Source organism: Haliotis asinina, chromosome 9 (assembly GCF_037392515.1).
Source record: "Haliotis asinina isolate JCU_RB_2024 chromosome 9, JCU_Hal_asi_v2, whole genome shotgun sequence".
NCBI lineage: Eukaryota > Metazoa > Mollusca > Gastropoda > Lepetellida > Haliotidae > Haliotis > Haliotis asinina.
The window spans coordinates 10,957,976-10,979,424 of record NC_090288.1 but is presented as its reverse complement, the minus strand read 5'-3'; the positions used below and the strand labels follow the sequence as shown (position 1 = coordinate 10,979,424).

The 21,449-nt window shown below is 41.3% G+C and overlaps 1 protein-coding gene across 1 annotated transcript; it reads right to left on the bottom strand.

The window, feature by feature from the left end:
- Positions 1–10,576: 10,576 nt before the first annotated feature.
- LOC137296012 (uncharacterized) lies at positions 10,577–12,767 on the bottom strand. The gene has a single exon (XM_067827637.1). The coding sequence runs from the start codon at positions 12,660–12,662 to the stop codon at positions 11,934–11,936; it is 729 nt and encodes a 242-aa protein (XP_067683738.1). The 5' UTR covers positions 12,663–12,767; the 3' UTR covers positions 10,577–11,933.
- Between the last annotated feature and the right edge of the window lie 8,682 nt (positions 12,768–21,449).

Genomic DNA, 21,449 nt, shown 5'->3' with positions numbered 1-21,449 from the left:
GTGACGAGCGAACGCTTTAACCATTGCAGTCCGTTTTTCTCAAATGCGGACCGATGAATTGCAATCTGCCTCGAAAAGTAGACATACACATAATACTCAATGAAACTCAATAAAACGCTGACCATAATCAAAATATCAGACCTACAGCGTGATGTTCCTGCCGAACTGAAGTCCTGTAAACGAAAAGGTTGTTTGAAAAAACACATAATTAAAATATTGCCACAGTTCACTATTTGTTACGAGGGAGGAATTCAAAGAAAGGGACAGCCAGGCGTGAGAGAAAGGATAGAGGCGGCACAGCACAAGTTAATTAATCAATAACGTTTTCGGCACTTGTGCACGTGCTATAGCTGCTTGAACACCTGGGTCTCCCTTTCTCCTGTAACTGCCCTAAACAGGATAACGCGTAATGTCCATTTACTGAATTCGGTGTGTCAGTAATTTGGAGATATAACATAGTTATACCCAAGACCCTTTAGGTACAGCACAGTGGACCTATCTGTACCGATACCTGATCACACCCCGGGTTCAGTGTAATTGAAGGTCACGTTAAACTTGTTCGCATGTCATTTTCTTACCTTACATGTCTCTCAGGCAAAACACACTCAGTCACCAGATGGGTAATGATGCGCGGAACAGTCACAATAATGGACGGTTAACGTTTGATAATAACACCGACTGAGTCATGTAGGTAACAGGTGTGACTCCCACAGATACGATAAAAATATTAGTCCCCCGCTTCATAGCCAACTACCCACAGCGTTTGATGAAGACCTGCAAGTTCATGATGACAAGTTTCAAGTTACTTCTGACTTTCAAAGGAACAGTTTATGGCACAAATGAATTCAATTATTAATATATGTAAATATATATATTTTACTTAACATGTGTAAATACATATTACTTAAACATGGTTTATGTTTCATAAGTAAATTATTCAATACAATTCATAATACATTTCAGAACACATGTAAAAGTTACAAATTAGTTCTTTAAGACTACTATTTTGAATGCACAATGCCATTTTTAAAAAGTGGCAAAATGTAGCACGTCATATTGGGGATTACAGAGTCTAGTGTTTTCAAATGCGTGCCTGAATGTCTCACCTTCAATCCACGTCATGCATTCAATGTGTGAAGCCCATTTCTGGTACCCCCACCGTGGTATTACTGGAATATTGCTAAAAGCGGCATAAAAATAACCTCACTCACATGCCTGACTCTGTGAGTGTGGGTTCAAATCAAGGGTAGGACTAAACCTAACCAAAGTAATAAAACCCGTTCTTCACTGAATAAGACCAAGATTGATCTATTTGGATATCTAGTGTAAACTTATATGAGTGACTGAGTTCTGTTTTACGAAGCTTTTTGCAATATTCCAGCAATAATAGGATACTAAATGGTCTTCACTCATTATGCCTATGTGGAGAATCAAACCCGGGTCTTCGGGGTGATGCGCGAGCGCTTTAACCACTAAGCTACACCACCGAGCGTACACGTAGGTGAACGTATCTTCTACGTAGATGTAAGTATCTCCTGCGTAAATGTAACCTTAAGTTTCTTCTACGTAGATACACGTATCTTCTACGTAGATGTAAGTATCTCCTGCGTAAATGTAACCTTAAGTTTCTTCTACGTAGATACACGTACCTTCTACGTAGATGTAGTGCCCTTTGCATAGATGCAAGTATCTTCTGCTTAGAATTAAGGATTTTCTACGTAGATGTAGTACCTTCTGCGTAGATTCAAATATCCTCAGCTTAGAATTAAGAATTTCCTGCGTAGATACAAGTATCTTCTGCTTAGAGTTAAGAATTTTCTTCGCAGGTGTACGCATCTTCTATGCCTAGCCTGATTTTATGTACATGTTAGTATCTGCTATGCGTAAGTATCATCTACGCAGATGAACGTATCTTCACACGTAAGTACCTTCTACGCCTAGCCCGGTTCTACGTAGGTGTAAGCATATACGCCTTGCCTTGTGTTGCGTAGACGTAAATATCTTTTATATAGATGTAAGTCTCTTCTACGAAGATGAATTTATCTTCTTCGCACAAATATATCAATATTCCCAGACTGAGTCCCTGCCACACTTCAGTACTATCCCGAGTGACCCCTAACGAAATAGAACAATATAGTGACCAGAACCCCTTACCTGTACAAGAGATATTAACAATACTAACACCCATAGACGAAAATAAACTTACGATAGGTAAGGCACGAACATGGCTAGGTGGATATTATATCATCAGTTAAGAGATACTCAGTTTGGTGTAATCTGGTGGTCTTTTCACAGTGGTCGCTGTAGTGGACAGCCGAGATGAAGCTTGACCAGTGTGGAAACAAGACATTGTATGATGGCCTCACTGTGCACTTAGTCACCTCTGACCAACAACATGAGTATACTAAATGTCTAGTTTAAAACCCCCGGACATTTCTAATTATTCTATTCATCTAGTATTTGAATTTGTGTTTTTGTGATGTGTTCTAATTCTTTTTTAGGACTAGGTATCATTCTTTTATCTATTGTGGGAATTGCAAATAAGAAGTTGATGTTCCGAAGCCGTGGTCCTAGCGTTAGTCATGTGGACATAAAGATCACTAAGCATTCACCAAGCAGTATCGGGTTCATGCTAAGGTCATGTAGGTATTTATATCAAGAAGTGGTGTTTTGGTAATTGAAAAATAAATTAGTATCTTGAACAGGACGTGTTATCTTGACCGAAGGCAATGGAGCCGGACAGAAAAAAGGAGCCACGTGTTTACAACTACTTCCTTGAGCAAAATGACAGGTCCGGAGACTTTAAATAGGATTAGTTTTTCACACTGAGCTCCAGTGAAACGTTAATCATGTCAAACTGATAATAGAGAGGTTAATCCTGTTTATTTAAAACACGGGAAGAGCGATGGAGGAGATTTGAGTTTAAGCCGCTTTTAGCAATGTTGCAGAAATATCATGGCGGGACGCACTCTACCCAAGTAGGGAACCAACTCAGGCCTTCGGCGTGACGAGCGAACACTTTAACCACTGCGCTAATGCACCGCCCCAAAACGTGCCATGAAGACAACTTGATCCCTTAAAGTAAACATTCGAACGATCTTTATTCAAAAATCAAGCAGGGCCTGTTTTGTAATAATGTCATTAAAAAGATGTCTTAGGCTACCCTATCTGCCGACGCCACATAGAGTAAAGGGACATGACATTTTAATATGGCCTCCATTAGCCCTTACTCTAGTTTCATCAGAACAGACAAATATAGAGAATAACTTTCTGAGCATCAAACACAAACGACCTTGTCTTGATTTAGCCATTACTTCGTGTAATTTAAGAAAATGGAAATTTGACGTTTCTTTTGGAACTCAGTATATGGATTTCCTAGGGTGACCTGTATGGTGGGTTTAAGATCCTGTCCCACTGTAATAACAGTATACAAATTCTGAGCCGACAGGACTGTTTCATCCTTCAAATACGGAGTGCCAGGCAAGGTAACAACCAATACCTCGATTAAAGTCTTTCGGAATCAAACACCTGTAAATCTTAAGCCTGTACATCGGAAACGAGTGATTGAGCAGTGTGTATGAAATACTGGAAGGGACATTGTCACCTTTGCAAAAACACTCGAAAAGCGTTTTAGGTTTGACACCTTGTAGATGCTACTACAACGCGAGGAGGATGCTGTCATCTTGTTTCCATTATGTACCATCTTTACAACACATATCTAATACCAACTATACCAATGTATGGTCGCATTGTAGCCCTATCTTAATATGCAGAAACGGTTTTAAACATCCCCACAACGCGGCATTGTCATGTCTTTATAACGTCGATTTGTACCCGTGAAGAGCCAGGCTTAGAACTGATCTCCAGTATACCATGGTTGTCGTAAGAGGCGACGAACGGGTCGGATGGTCCAGCTCACTGACTTTTTGGCACGCTATCGTATCCCAATTGCGTAGATCGATGCTCATTTATGGGAGAGACTCGAATATTTACAGGTGTATAGATGGAATATTACTGGCTAAACAACAAACCTGCCAACCAAGCTACATCGACTTAACGGTGTCCTGGTTTAGCGATACAGACATAAAATTTCAAACTGTCTTTATAGAGACTTAGAGACTCGTGGATATTGGGGGGAAAAGGGAACGATTGCTTCACCTATAATCAACGAGACAGTTCGCAGCACAGAACCTCGCTGCCAGGAACTTAGTTTGAATTCCGGTTCGTCTCGATTATGATTCATGGTTTATCAACGCCGTTTGTGGTAAACGTCTGAGACCTGCATTACCTCGGGTTTCTCTCCCACATTTAGCAGACACTGTTACAAACAACTCATCCACCCCAGTGGAAACAGTTTCTACGTTAGTGTAGAATCTTCATGTATTTTCCATTTCTTTTGTCCCTGGCAGCGGTATTGCTGGAATATTGCTAAACGTAACGTAGAACCCAACTCACTCTCTTCATGGCTATTTAAAAGTAAGGTGTTATGGTACACGAAAATTCGAGATTTTACGACCGCTTCTGACCCTCCCACCTGCGTGTGGACGTAACATTGTGACACGTCTGAAGTAGCCAAGTGATCGAGTATGGTTTTATGCCGCTTTTAGCAATTTTCCATTATTATCAACTGGAAATGGGCTTCACATGGTGTATCCATGTGGGAAATGGAAACCGGGCTTTTATCGTGACGCGTGAATGATTTACGTGATTCAGAATATCCAGTGATCAAAAACATTGATCGACGCATGTAGGATACGATGACATGTGTCAACCAAGACAGCGAGTCTGACAACAGATCCCGTTAGTCGCCTCTAACGCAAGCATACTTTGCTGAAGATCAGATGGTTTGAAAACATTGATTTTGGGTTTAAAGGCTACTGGATGTAAGACACAACAAAACTCTCACCCTGAATCATTCCTCGACCAGTAAACAAGGGTTCTGAATATTTTCCACTGCTTACCAAATGGGGTAGCTTTCGAAGAGGGTACATTGTAGCTGTAGCCGCGGTGCCAATAATGGCCTTTGGCTAGAGCTACTGAGAGCGACTTGGCGTGCATGTAAGTAAGGGATTTTTTCCGCTTCACTAAAACACAAAATAACTGAGTGGCGTGTGTTGTTACTATTTTGCTGCATTAGGCTTTAGATACATAAACATTTGTTTAGCTGGGAGCTACCCACCGTTTAGTGGGTTAAGACTTCTAAATCGAATTAAGTTTCATTTACAGACAAGCAGACTAACAACTAGTCTCTGAAATGAATATGTTTTACAGAAACAATAGTTTATAGATAAAAATATAATATAATGTAAGAGAGCCTTGAGACATTCTTCATCTTCAAGCTGTGGTCATCTAGACATGCTACATAACATAGACTTGGGATTTCTTGAATTTATTTGCTTCGGGGTCTGTGTGACAGACTAATAGACAAGAGATTGTAATATTTCGGGAAAACATATTTCGAATACACGTATATGTATTAACAGAAGCCGCAACAGGATACAATAAAAATACCATTGTATCGAATTCTGATGTGTCGAACTTCATTTGGCACAAAGTGAAAGACTGCTATCTACATTTTCCTCCCTTAGTTGAAATTATGGCGTACTTAGATAACTCGAAGTATTTACGTAGGTCCTTTCATCTTCGATACAATGGGGTTGACTACATTTATAAACAATCTCTACTGACACAGTGAGTGAATTCAGTTTTACGTCTCTTTTAGCAACATTCCAGCAATATCACGGCGGGAGATTTAAGAAATGGACTTCACACTGTACAAATCTGAGTTGCAGTACTTAAGTACATGAATAAACATGCTTTTGATATTAATGTTGAATATGGAAGTGAGTGAGTCCGTGAGTCGCTTTTATCAATATTCCAACTATATCACGGCCAGGATACACCAGAAATGGACCTTGTACCCATATGGAGAGTCGAACTTGGACTTGGGTGTGACGCACGAAAGCTGTAACCACTAGGCTACACCGCCACCCGTAATGACAGGTTCAGTGGGCGAAAACAATTGCTTTCCAAATCATTCTAGGTTATTTACACTCGAGGTTAATCGCGTTCAAAACACATACATATAAAATTCGGCTCAGAATCTGGTTCTGTTTACGTGTCCCTGAGACTGTTCCTGCAACTATTTCCTTTTACTTTTCCTCCGTAAAACTTCACACGAACAATCAAAACAAAAGTATGATAGTTTGTTTATTAACTATATTATTTTTAAGACAAACGTTTTGAACCCTTTTCCCAGGACTGGCATGATGTTCTGATTATCTTCTGCGTTGAAATTAATGTTTGATCATGAACCGATTTGGAGTTAGACTGTTATTCATCATTTTACCTGGACATTCGGACATAACCTCGTAAACTGATGATGTACATTACACAGCGATCTGTCTGAGAAGGCATGTGAGAAGGTAGGAAGGCATGGCTACCCCGCAGAAGGCGCGGTGGGTTAGTTATACTTTGTTATATGACGCGCCTCTCTCTGAGAGTGTAGGTTCGAATCTCAGATCGGACTCAATCCCCCAAAGTACTAGAATTTGTAATTTACTCAGAAAGTTCCATCTCTTCCAAATATAGCTCATATCAGAGTGAGGTTTTCCCCTTAGAATGAACTTAGAATCAGCTGAAATAATAGCCGGACGATTGCAACAAACGGTGGCGAGATAAAGTAATCTGTAATTTCAGGAAGCGAACAGATAAAGGTTGTCAATTTTTTGGTGTGAGTCTGTGCAGAGACATTAAAGTCATAATAAAATGGACTTGCCCGATATTATGGAAATCGTAAACTTATCTGGATGACAACTAGTACATTTTTATTGTGACACATAATGCGACTCATTGTCTTCAATGCGAGTCAAACAGTTTAAACGAAAAAGAAACTACAGTCAATGTATGTATTATCAGTATGCTGCAGGATAATAATACCATTTCTTAATTTAGCCTACATTGTATGTTCTTATCTCATTCAGGTGTGTGGGAAATTAGAAAGTCAACATTGTCTTAGGTAACTTTGGTCATGCTATAGCTCTGATCGAGTAGACCCTCTTGAAGGACGAGTCCAGGAGACACCGCTCAACATACCTAAGTGGGCTAGTTTATCCAATCGAACACGCCCTTAATGGAGTGAAATTGCTCTCTCGTCTTGAAGGCTTGTACAGTGAATGAGTTATTTCTAGAACAGGTAACATGATATATTGAGAAAAAAACAGAAGGATTGTTTTCAATTGTTCCGAACATGTTTGAACATTGTCCACTCAAGAAAGGTTCTGTTTGATAACAGATGAGATAAAATGTGGAGTGGTAAATGTTTAAGGTACAGTTTGGGTAGCCATAAATATGAACGCAGATCTAATCTCACAATTGTGTCGTGGGACATGTGCAAGTGTTGATTTGATAGGGTAGGTACTAGGGGAGGGGAAGACAACCATGGCAGGGTGGCCAAACACATAAAAGCACCAAATGGGGTCCTCTTTGAGAGGCATTTTTAGAAGTTGGAGATGCAGGTGCGGACAATATCCGGAGAAGGTGCATGGTCATTCAATTGCCCTGTAAAACAAAATCTGAACCCATGTTTGTTGACGGCAAAAATACAAAAGAAAAAAGAATACGAATTAATCCTTAATTGTTCTTATCTTGATAATGCTGTTGATAATAATTTGATAATATCCTTTTGGTTTTGATCTCCATTTTAGTGTTGCGACTCTTTTCAGCCTAAACCATACGCTTTATAACAATGGTATTATTGGGGTCATACGAAAATTATTGCAATTTTTTTCCTGCTGTTGTTTTATGGATGGAGTCGGTTACAGTTACCTAGCAACGCACGGCGTCGTTGATAACAGCGGTAAATGGTTACGATGTTGTCATGGTCGCTGTTATAGTCGTGTTCAGTGTCTGTAGCGATGTCACTTTACACCTGGGAGTGATTAAGCTGAGATTATTTATGATATGATAACGGTGATCCGACAATACAGAGCACTTCAACACATGGTGAGATCGCTATTCACTCGTATGGTACACGATGTCCCACCGATGTCTCTATCGCTTACTGCTATGAATGACAAGGCCTCCAACACGGCATGCGACAAGAATCTTGGTCAGGTTGAGCCAGGGTTGGTAAGGCAGGGATGATTTAAACATCCTGTAGCAGTTTGAGTTTCGCTACGACAGTCGTAAGTCTATGGTAAAGTATAGATGTTACGACCACCATAGCGCTACCATCGCTCAGGAACGGCTCCTTGAAGTACATGTAATTAACAATGTCACACGTCTGATATTAATGTTTAATACATGTATGTGAGTGTTTACGACTTGTTCTGTTTCCGTTTTAGCAATAGTTTACCAATATCACATAGGGTGACACCAGAGATGGGCTTTACACACTGTACCCATTTGGGGAATCGAACCCGGAGTTAAACATGTAAGGGTTTACGAGGGGACGGTTGGCACACTATGTATGTCTTCGTGACCCTGCCGTACGTGTCGCGTGAGTCTGCGTGTACACGCATGCTAAAATGTGTATACATGAATGTCACTATCTCACGCGTCATGCATGTTCTAAATAACAAGTGTGTCTGAATGCAGTGCGTCTGAATGAACAGATACACCGCGCTGTGTCTGTACCCCGCGTGACGCGCATGTCACCACAACACCAAACTGCGTGGGGCCACCTACTTTATCTCTATATTAAAGTAAGTGGAAAATATAATCTCATATTTCTCTTGAATGCACCGTACGGCAGTATGTATGTGTCCGTGTGAAACTTTTTTTCTCTCCCATGTATCGTGTATGTTCTGGTACAGTACGACAGAGGTATCTGCGGTGTGGGCATGCCTGTCACTGCTGTGTGTCGCTACATGTTAACCAGGTGGGGAGTAAGTACTATCATGTCCTTTGTTAAATTACGTTTTACCGAAATGTTTCATATGCGCCAGCATTAGTGTGAAGGAGTGCAGTTTCCTTGCAAGAATTCAAGAGCGAATCCCATGAAACAACAAAAACAAAATAAATAAACTGACGCATTAAAGAAACTACACAAACTGCCTTTTGGTTATTATCTTCGAACAAAACCAATATAAAAACGCCACCAACAACAACACCCCCCCCCAAAAAAAAAAAACAAAAACAAAAAAAAATTAAAAAAACCAACAACAACCAAAAAAAATAAAAATAAAAATAAAAATACCCCAAACCCCCTCCTCTAAATAAGTAACTAAAAAAATAAAAAATACGTGAACACTTTCAAATTATTGTTTTGACTTACAAGCCTTGACTTTCATGTTTGCCGAAACAACGTTTCCAGCGTGCCAGGTTCTTCGCCCGACATGGACGATCATGTCAATGGTATACCAAAACAACATCAAAATAGATAAACACAAGTAACAAGACAGACCCCTCCCCTCTCCCCTCCCCGAAGGAAACAAATGCATTTTACTCTTCTTTGAATATTTAAACCAAAGTATTAGCCTCTGATCTGCGCTGCTGATGCCAGTGTTAATTGATTAATGGCGTTTGCTCTCTGCTGGTGTTGGTTGTACGTATCCTGCACGCAGGCACACAGCGTTCTCACACTTTAAAACTGGGCCGGAATAAATACTACATGTGACTTGTAATTACTCTTGTTTTTAACACCTTTGCGAATCATAAGGCCTGTCAAAAGACGAGTGGTTTAGTTCAAAGGCTGAAATGAAAAATGTCAGACTTTCTATGGCTTTGTACGGTGATTAATACAGTTGACGGTGATTAATCAAATGACGTTACTGAGTAAAGTGTTACTGTTTTATTGTCTTTTCCTAATTATAATTTTCAAGGAGGTGAATCACAATGAACGCACACAGTGTATACAGTATATGTGATAATGGCAATGGTGTTTTTTAAAACAATAATTAGGGTTGAGGCTGTATGCAGGTTTATGACAACTCGAATGATGGCATGACGTCATTTTGAGGAAGTGATATTGGCAAAGAGATACTGAGACCAATATTGAGACGACACATTTGGAAGCGAGTTTGGACTCTACATCAAGAAGGGTGGTGAGGTACCCAAGCGGTTAAAGCTTTCGATCGTCACACCGAATACCTGGTTCGATTCCCCACGTGTGTGTTATATGTGAAGCCCATTTCTGGTGAAATTGCTGGAATATTGTTAAAATCGGTTTTAAACAAAAATCACTCACTATTTCAAGAAAGCGGACTGAAAGAGTTTTGCACAATCATTTAACAGATTCCGAAAGCCACAAATGTGTTTAGGTACACAGTGACCTCTAGTGAATCAGTCAATGGTCAGCTTAATATAAATTAGATGTAAATTAAATATCTGTGAATGTGCTTGCTACGGGTAGTAGATGACGCATGGTTCAGACCAACGAGACCAAACGGTGTTCGTCACTTGTCAAATCCCACTTACTGTATAACGTTATCGCTACAGTCCAGTTGAATCGATATCTAAAATCTGGTATCTGCATTGATTTTTCCGTAAGGTTGCCTTTCTTATTTTATCTTCTTTAATCGACATATTTGGGAAAACATTTCAAAATATCCCCTGTGATTCAAAACAAAACATGTTTTCCAAAGAGATAGAAATATATTTGGCAAGACTTCAGCATACAAAAAGTGCATGATGAGTGTGTAAAAGTGAATAAATTTCTCAAAATATCACATGCGAGCATATCCACACAATATGGTCGGGTCAGTTCTCGAAGAATACCAAAAATAAGTAACTGTTGTTATACGCCGCATTTGAAATCAGCAATATTCCAGCTATTTTACAGCGGGATGTTAACGACGGTGCCATCAGTGAGTGAGTGAGTAAGTTAAGTTTTACGCCGCACTCAGCAATATTACAGATATATGGCGGCTGTCTGTAAATAATGGAGCCTGGACCAGACAATCAAGTGATCAACAACATGAGCATCGATCTGTGCAATTGGGAACCGATGACATGTGTCAACCAAGTCAGCGATCCTGACCACCCGATCCCGTTACTCACCTCTTATGACAAGCACAGTCGCCTTTTATGGCAAGCAAGGGTTGCTGAAGGTCTGCTCTACCCCGGAACTTCACGGGTCACGGTGCCATCAGCCAAACACAACAATAATCATACTGTCCTAGTTTTGGCGGCTACCGGTATAAGGGGGATATTTTGAATATTCCCTTGGTCATGATAATGTTAAATTTGAAGAAAGCATGAAAGCATGAAAGCAGTTTCTGGAACTTCAACAGAGTGTGAGATCTGCATTACGACTGGGTTTTAACCCATACTACGCCGGATGGTGTGATACACATGAAAACTGTTCAAATCACTCACCCACGCACTCACTCACTCATTTACATACAACTCATTCACGGTGGGGTAGCTTAGTGGTTTAAAGCGTTGGCTCGTCACTTCGAAAACCCGAGTTCGATTCCCCACACGGGTACAATGCGTGAGTCTATTTTCGGTTTCACTCACTCACTCACTCACAGTAATTAAGACACATATTGTCAAATATCGTGAACAACGGTAACAGATGACATAACATACGATTTATCCTCGAACTCGTGAGTTTTCAGTGCATCCGTGATGTTACATCCGTTTACACAATTACACATCTGAATCCCAGTTAAAATATGTGTGCGATGGCAGCCAAACAAGGTCTGCGTAGGTCTCATAATCGTCGTGAAGGTGGACGATCACAGATCAGTATGCGCAAACATAACGGAATCTATTTCAATCCAATCCAACGTCGTTGCCGTTGAAACATAATACGTGTGGAATATTGTCGCGTTGTAACTATCACTGTCATCGTCGTCGTCGTCATCATCACTGAATCATCACATTGAAGCATCACCCTTTCGTTATACCCAAATCCATAACACATCGTCATCACAACTGTGTCTAATACTGAAAGTGTGGTGAAAAATGTCGCCCACGTTGCTGCGTCAAACGGTGTGGTTGGTCTCCGTAACAAACACTGCCGGGAGTCCGAGATCATTGTATCGTCCACTGGTCGCAGGTCGTGTAGTAATATGAACGCCGTTCCCAACCTCTTCCCCGTCCTGCTTGGTGAAAGTCACAGCAATGGGAGGCAACACAATTCCACTTCTCCTACTTCTGAACTCCCCTCCTTTGGTCGATGTTCGACTCTTAACCTTCGACTTAAGAAGAGCCGAGGTGGGGAGGTTCCTGTCGAACACCTCCACTCTGTTCCTGTGGTTCAAGTGTTTCCGAGCGTCTCTCCGCCGTTTTGCGGACGGCGAACTCTGTTTAATCTTCTTCTCAATTAAATCCTGAATTTCAACTTTACTTGCACCAGGTCCGTACGTCCCCAAATCATCTTCATCATATAGACCCGCTCGTTGTTTCTTCCGAGCAATGTCCTGTAGCACATTCCAGTGAGCCTTATACTCTTGTAAGTTGTCCCTATGGATTGTCATCGCCATTGAGCTCTTACGAATGAATATCCTTTTAGCGGCATCAAATTGTCTTTTTTTAAAATCACATCTCGCCTCTTGACTCTTGTTGAGGACATCAGTCAGTCCGCTTCGAGTTTCTATCTGTCGTTTCAGAGTCTCCAGTCTGCTTTCGACGAAGAAGGCGTTGGTGTAGTCGTCGAAGCACACCTTCCGTGACCTCATTGTCGTGCTGATGGTCCCCCTCTTGTCCTGCATACTGATTGCGTGATTGTCTCTTTATATATACCCGCTTGACAGGTGCGTGACGGTTGGAACCTACCCCTATAGGCTTACCCCTCTGCTCGCGTCGCCCACTACCTGGTGACTCGTCTATCTCCGCGAGGGTCGATATGCTATGCGATCATGAAGCTGTTGGTGTCTCAAAGAATCGTTAACAGCTATGGGCGTGTTTGATTAGGCTCCACTTGCTTGCTCGACAGACCGTGGCTGACATGTGGTATGTGAGAGGATTTCTGACAAACTGGTTGTCAAAATACCAAGTTGGGTGTTAAGCTTATGTACAGGCATTAAGCAGGACGGTATTGTGCTGCCGGAGAAGGTTACTAGCAACGTTTGTCGTGACTCAAAGCACAGGCTGTGCGGCCTTCCATTGAGAACATTCCTGAATGAATGTTGAATTGTATACTGCACGTCAGTAAAGAGACCGTTTGACTTGAACTGTGCCCGTATATTTTGTGTGAGAATATTAGTTGGCAATTATGTCGAAAAAAGGTCCAGACCGAGTGCCCTAGGTCACGTTTGGGATATTTTTTTACGATTTAATGCCGCACACAGCAAAATTCCAGCTATATGGCAGCAATCTGTATGTAATGGAGCCTTCTCCTGCAATCTAGTGATAAATAGCATGAGCATCTATATACGGTATAGATCTATATAATATCTATATTGGGGTCGGATGACATATGTCAACCAAGATCTCGTTACTCGCCTCCAACGACAAACCTGGGTTACTGAAGACTAGCTGCAACCCGGATGTTAATAGGTTATTTGTGATGTTAATCATGGCACTTGCGTTTGGCAAATTATCACTATTGTCTCAGGAAGAATGAGTGACGTACTGGATTCTGCCAGCAACATTGTAGACACGGGTATGCCCCAACCTGTATATCATCAAATCTGCATCGGAATCGCAGATTTACATTGTCGACGACCTGGGCCTCCTTTCACACAGCACCAAGGTGATCGTAAGTCACTGAGGTAGACGTGGTGCAATGTTAAAGAATGGGAGTTAAGATTAACCTAAGTAAAGATTGCTACGTGAAAGGAACCCCTGGAACATACATTTAGTATCACTGAGAAACTTAATTATGCATACATATTTAATCAGCAGAAAATAATCTAACGTACTAACCACTTATGGAACACAGTTCGTCGACCGAGTCCATTCTTAACATGGAATCGCGGTTCGTTTTGTGCTCCGTAGTGGATCTCAGGTTATATGAGCTCGTATGTCAGGCCACATAGTTTTGCCTCAGAATATTTTGAGTAACATTGTATATTGTGAAGGGCGCATATATAGTCTCTCAGAATCCGTTAGGTATTGACGTATATTATACAGGGCACGTATCGTCGCTCAGAATCTTTAAATTAGAATGGTATATAGTACAGGACACATATTACGGAATACGGATAGATGAAAAAGCCACCTCTTCTCCAACTGAATGTCTCGAGGACATCATCTCCATGGACACCAGAAATATATGCTATATTTATATGTACTGGGCACCTTTAATGCCCCATAACCCACAAAGCAAACTTTAGCCGCTGCTGGGATAATCTCCATAACGAAAATGCCGTTAAATATATATTTTGCTGTTTGAGAGCAAATGCAAGATCACAAATACAGCTAACAATTATAAACAAAATATGGGGAGACTCGTGGTTTGATTGTGTATTGAAAACAAACACTTCGCACTCATGAAAATCTCCTCCTAAGACGGGTATCAAAGTATAGCATTGTTCGTGAAGGCAGCTAAGATAAACAAACATCGCCCCAAACAACGGCAACATATTTCCTGATCACCTTATCGAACACTAATCTATCATAAAAGTGACTCATCGATTTCCCAACCAACATATCCGGGTCTCATCACGTTATAGTGTATTGTAGCGTCGTCATTGATCCTGCAGTAATGGTCACTCCTCTGATCCTTCTGACTGCACATGAGTTATGGATTATATATGATCTGTTGTCATAAGTAGTGGGCGTGAGGTTTGGGTTGTTACTAAGTGCCCTGTTGGATTGAATAACAGGTGTTACTTATTGCGTGTTGAATAACTTAAGAGTAACTTGTGAAAACAGTGATTCAGAGGGGATTCGACGAGGGTGATAGCTGTGTATGTATTATGTGGCTAGTGGGAATTTAGTATTGCTCCATGCATAATGAATGTGCTCACAGAATATCATTATTACTACCACGGATAGCACGAGCAGCCTCTTGGAATTTCTGTGGGGTGAACAGAAGCAATTTTGAATATACTTGCATGTGGGAGAGAAGTGTGCGTTGGTGAGAGAGAGGAGACAGAGAGAGAGAGAAAGAGAGAGAGGGAGTGCGTGCGCGCGCACGCGCGCGCGCGTGTGCGTATTTTTTGGGAAAGTGTATGAATGTGTCCGTCCTGTCGTGATGTCATTTACTGTGGGATGTCCAGAATTTGCCTGGAGAAGTGAGATGATGTGTAAACTAGCAATGGTAGCATTTTCAATTGATTTCAGTGGCGACTTTACCTAAAGAATGGCCATTTGTCAAGCATTGAATGGTAATGCTCTAAGGGGGTCTGTAGATGTATTGTGTTGTTTGATTGTGTGTGTGGTTGTGTGTGTGCGTGTGTGTGTGTGAGAGAGAGATCTTATGTCCTATCTCAGTGTCTTACATCCTTTCCGTTCTGCACACATTAGCGTGTGTGTCTGTGTTAGCGTCCATGTGTTTGTGTGTGTATGTATGTGACATTTATGTGACATATATAAAAGCCATTCCCTCTACACTTCATAAAGTCACAATACAGTCGAGCTTTGGACTTCGGGTGAAAGAAAATGTATAAAACCGACATTCATAACAGGCTACCACAATATTTCGCAATACAGGACAAGTAAAATATATAGATCCTGTTCGTACTGCTAACCCAGTTCAGGAAACTATAGTACTTGTGAATCCTCTGAATCGTAAAGGACTGGGGAGTAGCCTAGTGGTTAAAGTGTTCGCTCGTTACACGAGGATCCAGGTTCGATTCCCACATGGGTACGTGTGAAACCCATTTCTTGAGTCCTACTACTGGAATATTGCTAAAAGCGGTGTAAAACTAACCGCACTCGGGAGTGATCCAGAATTTGAAAAAAATGATCTAGGGCAACTGAAAAAGCTGACAATGTGACATCATGGTTGCTGTGCTCGTGGAGCGTTGTCTGGAGGATGGTGGATGGGGAGTGTTGAGGGGCCGGGGGACCGGGCGAAGCATCTGTTGACCATCCGACTCATTCCTTATGGATTCCCCATAAAATGTCGTGTTGCATACAGACTGTTTCAAGGTTAAGAATGAAGATTTTTATGAATATCAACTTTTTTATTATGAGAACACAACGTTTCGGAGTTAATACCTACTCCTTCATCAGGTGAATGAGAATTGGGTACAGAGCTATATTTATATGTACAGGTAAAACAATAACAAAGTAACAAGTGGCTTGAGTTAACAAAAGCTGGAAGCCAGTATAAACAAGCACTGATAGGAAGCCGACAGTTATGATAACCATGATGGAAGCCAATGGTAAGATTATGTTTACACATATGGGGATTAAGGACGATGTAAACGATTGGGGATTAAGGGTGGAAGCCAACGGTGATGACATACACATGATTGGATGAGGATAATTATAAGGGTGATGCACATGATAGGGATGATGATAATGGATGTATACGGGTGGATTGGCTATATATTGGCACACTGTTGTGTAAACACTAATGAATACATAGATGGAATGTACACAGATAGAAGAGATTAATTTATCAACGAGGTAGGTACACTCCTTGGTCACGGTTGATTGCTGGTTTCTGTCTCCGGATCTCGATGGCCTCTCGTAGTTACCCAATTCTCATTCAACTGATGAAGGAGTAACCATTAACTCCGAAACGTTGTGTTCTCATGATAAAAGAGTTGATATTCATAAAAATTTTCATTCTTATGTATTTCACTTCTAAATGCCCTTCAAAGACTTGTTTCAAGGTTGAATAAGATCAAAAGTTTATTTCGTCTTGGTTGCATGTTTAAAGATAATCAATGCTTTAATCAAGTTACCCCGACTTACGCCCTCAATCAAGTATACACAAGTATGAATCTTTGATGACTGGGATGGATTGCGTTACAGAGACTTGTGCCATACATTTGTCTGTGCTGAAATTAAAGAGGTGATCGATCACTATGTAATCGGATATGTGGAACTCTGTGACTGGAAAGTATTGATTGACAAAACTTAAGTACCAACAAGACCTGGGCAAAACATATGATCCCTCGCTGATTAATTTGCAATCGCTGGTTGGATCGAACTTCCGTTATTTCGTTTTGCATGAGTAAACTTCATTACAAGCCATCGCATGTAAGTTTAAACCAGGTTCGTGAAGAAAACTTGCGAAAAAAAATGAATTGATTAAGATTCTGAGAGAACACGCGTGATTCTGTGTGTGCGTGTAAAATTGTCGTGCTGAAAACACAAACCGTTGTCTGATGCTGGTAAAAATGAATAAGGTTTACTGGCATGGATGGCGATGTATTTGAAACAGGTTCTTTATTGTGTTTTGAACACTTAAGGCTGCAGTGTATCCATGGCTGTTATATTTTGTCTCGAAGTGCTTTAATGACCTTTGATCTAACGTATCTAGGATTACACTTCTAGTAATAAAATGGAGGTCGGACAACTGGTAGTCTAAACTGCGTACTTTCTGTACCCCTCTGAAAAGTGTACATTGGCTCGCGGGGCCGGAAGCTATGATTGCACAATGCCATGTAGAAAGTGGTCAAATGTAACATATGTCAAATTTGGGATTACAATTTCTTAGTGTGAAATCCCAACTATGACACATGTTACATTTGACTACTTTCTGCAGGGCATCTTGCAATCATAACCTTTGATCTTTTGATCAAATCAGGTATTCAAGTATACGTTATTTCCCCCGACAGCTGGATATGGTAGACGATTGATTTAAATATAGATGACTGTCGATCTACAGTTGCAATACTGAAACAGTTATTTCTCACTTGAAAATAGACTTGGTGTTAAGGTAGCCCTACGGAAAACGATCTATCAAAGATTCTCAGTCAACTTCGAGGTGAAGCCAAGTGATCAGCGTGCGTTCTGTTTCCTACATAGGGTAAAATTTCTGGAATATTACCAGAAAGCGTAAACTAGAACTCAATCACTCGCTTACGTACTCAAGCCGCCTGGTTATCCCAGCCGTTATAGCGTGCAAAATCCCGTTAAATATGTGAAACACTTATCACTGCCTGAAAACGGCATAAATCTATACTCAATCACTGTATCAGGTTTCCCCACACAGGCATGCAATATGCAGCGTTTATAACGAACACCGTTATATCGATCTGACGGATATTTTCCTGCCTCGGGCACTTGCTTTTCATATTACTTTAAATAATATAAACATTCATAATTGCTACGGTTTTAACCAACTAAAATTCTCTGAGGGCGATGATGTAGCTTAGCGGTTGAAGTGTTCGCTCGTCACGCCAAAGACCCGGGTTTGATAACCCACATGTGTACGATGTGTGAAGCCCATTTCTGGTGTGCCCCGCCTGGAATACTGTAAAATGTCACGTAAATCTAAACTCACTCACTCAAAATCCAACAAGGAAGCTCCTAATCGAACACGTCCTGCAACAGACAAGTCGCTAATCCTACAACAATGACAACCAGCTCTTTCCTATTAGTGGCTTTGACATGCCGGACCTGATGTGTGTATCTTGTTAATATAGGAACGCTGTGAGAATATTTATTACAGAGACTAAGGGACTCAGAAAGTCCCCTGCTCGGAACAGCTGTGGGGTATTGAGTCTTCAGGAAGTCGTCTTTGACGGGCGTCTATTGATCACCTGTCAAATAAGCATTAGACAACAGGTGAGACTTATGATAAACGGTTTTCACGTCAACATACGAATCTGAGGACCGACGACCTTTGGCGTGAATAGTACTCATTGCTGATCCAAACATACCTAGATCAACTGCGAATTAATGTACAAGAAACTTGGAATAATATTTTGACAGGTGAAATATAAATGTCGTGATCTTTTTTGATAACTTGCGTTTCTAAGGCCATCTATATATTTTGATGTTTTTTCTCATCTTTATCCCCGAAAAACAAAGGAGCGAACTGCAAAATTATAAAACTGATTTTTTGATAATTGTGGAACTTTGTTGATGACATTTAAAATTCATTTAATAATATTTAATGTTTTTTGCTTCAGTGAATAATTTATTAGTAGTGAGTGAGTTTAGTTGTCAACACAGCAATATTCCAGCTACTATAGCTGCTAATTGAATAATCGAACCTAGACCAAACAATGCAGTGATTAATATCATGGACCTGGTTCCACGTACTTGGGATGAATTTGGTTTTACGCTGCAATATCCCAACAAGCAACGGACACAACAATGAACATTGTACCCATGTCGGGAATCAAACCCGTGAGCATCGCACGAGTTGACCACAAGGCCCTAGAATAGGCCGTTGCTGTGTGTGCCGGTACACGCTGGTTGAAAGTGTCCCGGTATCTGCCGAAATGTTAACTCATGCAGAGGCTCCCAAACAATATTTGAGCGGGAAACGACTGAAAAGAAATCGCCCCTGTCTAAAAGAAATCCGACAATTCTAAGAAGCTGTATCGTAAAGTCACTCATGTGACGGCAACGAGAACCGTTACCCTGTCAGGAGTTACTTCCCTTTGCTGCGTAGGCGACGTTTTCAAGAACGTTGCTGGTGTTGATCAGGTACTAGTTGTCGAGTATCCTACAACTCATTGAGGAGGTCTGAACTAAAGCATGTATCGTCACTGTGGCTTTGAGGAACTGGTCAAGCAGAGATACTTGAAAGATACGAGTCAATGGGTAAAAGCGCTTCCTCTTGACAGGCATCGAAAACCCTGTACTGTACATGTGTGACTGTGTAAATATGTTCTATAGTTTACTTCACTTGAGCATTTGATTATAAATGTGATGATAATGGTGGTGATGACGATGGTGATGATGATGGTGGTGATGATGATGGTGATGATGGTGATGGTGGTGATGATGGTGATGATGATGGTGATGGTGTGATGATGATGGTGGTGATGATGGTGATGATGGTGGTGATGGTGATGACGATGGTGATGATGGTGGTGATGGTGGTGGTAACGATGGTGATGATGATGGTGATGGTGGTGGTGACGATGGTGATGATGATGGTGATGGTGGTGATGATGATGATGGTGATGGTGGTGGTGACGATGGTGATGATGGTGATGGTGGTGGTGACGATGGTGATGATGATGATGGTGATGGTGGTGGTGACGATGGTGATGATGGTGGTGACGATGGTGATGATGATGATGGTGATGGTGGTGGTGATGATGGTGATGGTGGTGGTGACGATGGTCATGATGGTGATGGTGGTGATGATGTGATGATGGTGGTGATGGTGGTGATGACGATGGTGATGATGGTGGTGGTGACGATGGTGATGATGTGGTGATGGTGGTGATGACGATGGTGGTGATGGTGGTGGTAACGATGGTGATGATGATGGTGATGGTGGTGGTGACGATGGTGATGATGATGGTGATGGTGGTGATGACGATGGTGGTGATGGTGGTGGTAACGATGGTGATGATGGTGGTGATGGTGGTGGTAACGATGGTGATGATGATGGTGATGGTGGTGGTGACGATGGTGATGATGATTGTGATGGTGGTGGTGACGATGGTGATGATGGTGATGGTGGTGATGACGATGGTGATGATGATGGTGATGGTGGTGGTGACAATGGTGATGATGATGGTGATGGTGGTGGTCATGATGACGCCGATGATGGCGGTGATGGTGTTAGAGGTGATCATGACGATGATGAAGACGATGGTGATGATGGTGGTGATCAAGACGATGACGATAGCGATGATCATGATGATGACGACGACGATGGTGATGGTGGTGGTGGTGGAGATGGTGATGACGACGACGACGATGGCGACGATAATGATGGTGATGGTGGTCATGATGACGACGACGATGCTGCTGCTACTGTTGGTGATGACGATGACGCTGTTGCTGATGTTGATGATGGTGGTGATGACAGTCATGCTGATGATGCAAAGAGTGATAAAATTAGCTCTATCATCTATCAATGTTTGAGATACAACCTTGAATCCACAAAACCTCACGGTGACATGTGCGAGATATAATTATGTCAATATGAATAACCCTTGCCTATCACTTGGATTAGGTATGCGACTAATGAAAGGCTGTGACCCATCACCTCACTCACTCGCAATGCATGTATGAAGTAAGTGGACGTCTTCAACTCGCGACCTGAGTGTGTTTGATAAGATAATCAGCAATGTTCTCGATATATGACAACAGTCTGTAAATAACCTGGTATGGACCAGACAATACACCAGATATTATCATGAACATTCTCTACACAACTGGGATACAATGACAGGTGTCAACTAAGTCAGCGAACCTGACCACCTGATCTCGTTAGTTGTCTCTTACGACAAGCATGGGTTGCTGAAGACCAATTGTAACCCAAGATTTAACCCTGTTAAGTGCCTCTGTTCTTTAATTACTTGTTGCATTACACTTTATGATATTAAATAAAGAAATTGCAAAATACAACAGCCAGATTCAATATATTAAAAATGAAAGACACACATACCTCGAGAACGTAGTCGCCTTTGAAACTGACCAGTTGGGATCGAAACGTCATTCATCGTTTACTGTTCATA